Source organism: Cyprinodon variegatus, unplaced genomic scaffold (assembly GCF_000732505.1).
Source record: "Cyprinodon variegatus isolate N-32 unplaced genomic scaffold, C_variegatus-1.0 Scaffold472, whole genome shotgun sequence".
In the NCBI taxonomy this organism is placed as follows: Eukaryota; Metazoa; Chordata; class Actinopteri; order Cyprinodontiformes; family Cyprinodontidae; genus Cyprinodon; species Cyprinodon variegatus.
Window position 1 is genome coordinate 567,917 of NW_015150925.1, and position 1,858 is coordinate 569,774.

Genomic DNA, 1,858 nt, shown 5'->3' on the forward strand with positions numbered 1-1,858 from the left:
GCTGCTACCAGGAGCAGCAATATGGCTGCTACCAGGAGCAGCAACATGGCTGCCGACAGAAGCAGCAACATGGCTGCCGACAGAAGCAGCAACATGGCTGCCGACAGAAGCAGCAATATGGCTGCTACCAGGAGCAGCAACATGGCTGCCGACAGAAGCAGCAACATGGCTGCTACAAGGAGCAGCGACACGGCTGCCGACAGGAGCAGTGACACGGCTTCCGACAAGAGCAGCGACACCGCTGCCGACAGGAGCACCAACACGGCTGCCGATAGGAACAGCAACACGGCTGCCGACAGAAGCAGCAACATGGCTGCTACCAGGAGCAGCAACATGGCTGCTACCAGGAGCAGTAACATGGCTGCCGACCGAAGCAGCAACATGGCTGCTACCAGGAGCAGCAACATGGCTGCCGACAGAAGCAGCAACATGGCTGCTACCAGGAGCAGCAACATGGCTGCCGACAGACGCAGGAACATGGCTGCTACCAGGAGCAGCAACATGGCTGCTACCAGGAGCAGCAACATGGCTGCTACCAAGAGCAGCAACATGGCTGCCGATAGGAGCAGCAACATGGCTGCTACCAGGAGCAGCAACTTGGCTGCCGACAGGAGCAGCAACATGGCTGCCGACAGGAGCAGCAACATGGCTGCCGACAGGAGCAGCAACATGGATGCCGATAGGAGCAGCAATATGGCTGCTACCAGGAGCAGCAACATGGATGCCGACAGGAGCAGCAACATGGCTGCTTGCAATTTTTCTACTGAACAAAGTAAACTTTATATTGTTAGGGTCATTTGCTTCTGCTGTGAGAATCCATGATTCAATTTAATTTAATTCATCTAATTTCTATTCAAGTCATCAATACTTTATTGATTCCAGAGAGAAACTAATAACTCATCCACTTTTTATTCATCCAGGGGTTGCAGAAGCTGAGGTAAGGAATGATCTTCTGTAGAGGTCTGCCCCACAGAACGCTCTAGGAGCCTCTGACCAAAGACACTGTTGTCCATGTTTAGCAGTCTGCAGAAGCTTTAGAAAGACTTTCTAGCATCACAGGAAAAGTTAAGGTCCATTTATGTAAAAGATCAATTTTTTCCTTTTCAGTTGCTAAACCGTGTCCCTATTTCCATCCATGTGGGAAGAAGTTTTTTTTAAAAACAGCTTTTAATATTTTTTTTCATTATTTTTATTATTATTTATTAAGTATTTATTTTTTAATGTTTTTCTTTTTTGTAGTAGTTTGAGGTCTTTTTGATAAAAAATGCAGTATAAATCAAATGTATTATTATTATTATTAAGTGATGGTTATCATTTAAATCAAAGTGCAAACCAAAATGTTAGAGTTAGGGTTAAACTGATACTTACTAGCTGACTGTTTGGTATCTTTGTGGGCATCAATGCTTCGCTAACGGGAATCTCTGCATGCTTAGGGTAGGCCTTGCCCAAGCAGTTACTGGGTGGACTTCCCTCTGGAATGGTAGCCGTGATCTTCACTCTTTCACAGCCTTTCATGGAGCAAAAGGCAAATTGCTCCCTCTCATGATGGGATCTCAACTTCAAGAAGAGTAATCTGCAGCAGATACAAAAAAAAGCCAACAATAAATCAAGAAAATCTTTAATCTCTGGGTCTCAATTTATGACAAGAGCTCAACCTCTGGCTGGTTTCTAAGCCACCTCCTAAACACCAACCCTAAGCCCTAACCCTTGACCACTAACCCTGAAAAAATAAAGCACCAAACCTAAGCACTACACAGTTAATCTTGCAGCATTAAAGTACAATTGAAAGAATACATTTAGTCCCACACTAAGGCTACGTTCACACTGCAGGCCTTGATGCTCAATTCCGATTTTTTTT

The 1,858-nt window shown here is 45.4% G+C and overlaps 1 protein-coding gene across 1 annotated transcript in view; it reads right to left on the bottom strand.

Moving 5' to 3' along the window:
* The window catches only part of cemip (cell migration inducing protein, hyaluronan binding), a 118,692-nt gene that overhangs the window by 9,665 nt on the left and 107,169 nt on the right, over positions 1 to 1,858 (bottom strand). The window contains exon 23 of the mRNA XM_015389797.1: positions 1,369 to 1,573. Within this exon, the coding sequence (XP_015245283.1) occupies positions 1,369 to 1,573 (205 nt within the window). The remainder of the gene's footprint in view (positions 1 to 1,368; positions 1,574 to 1,858) is intronic.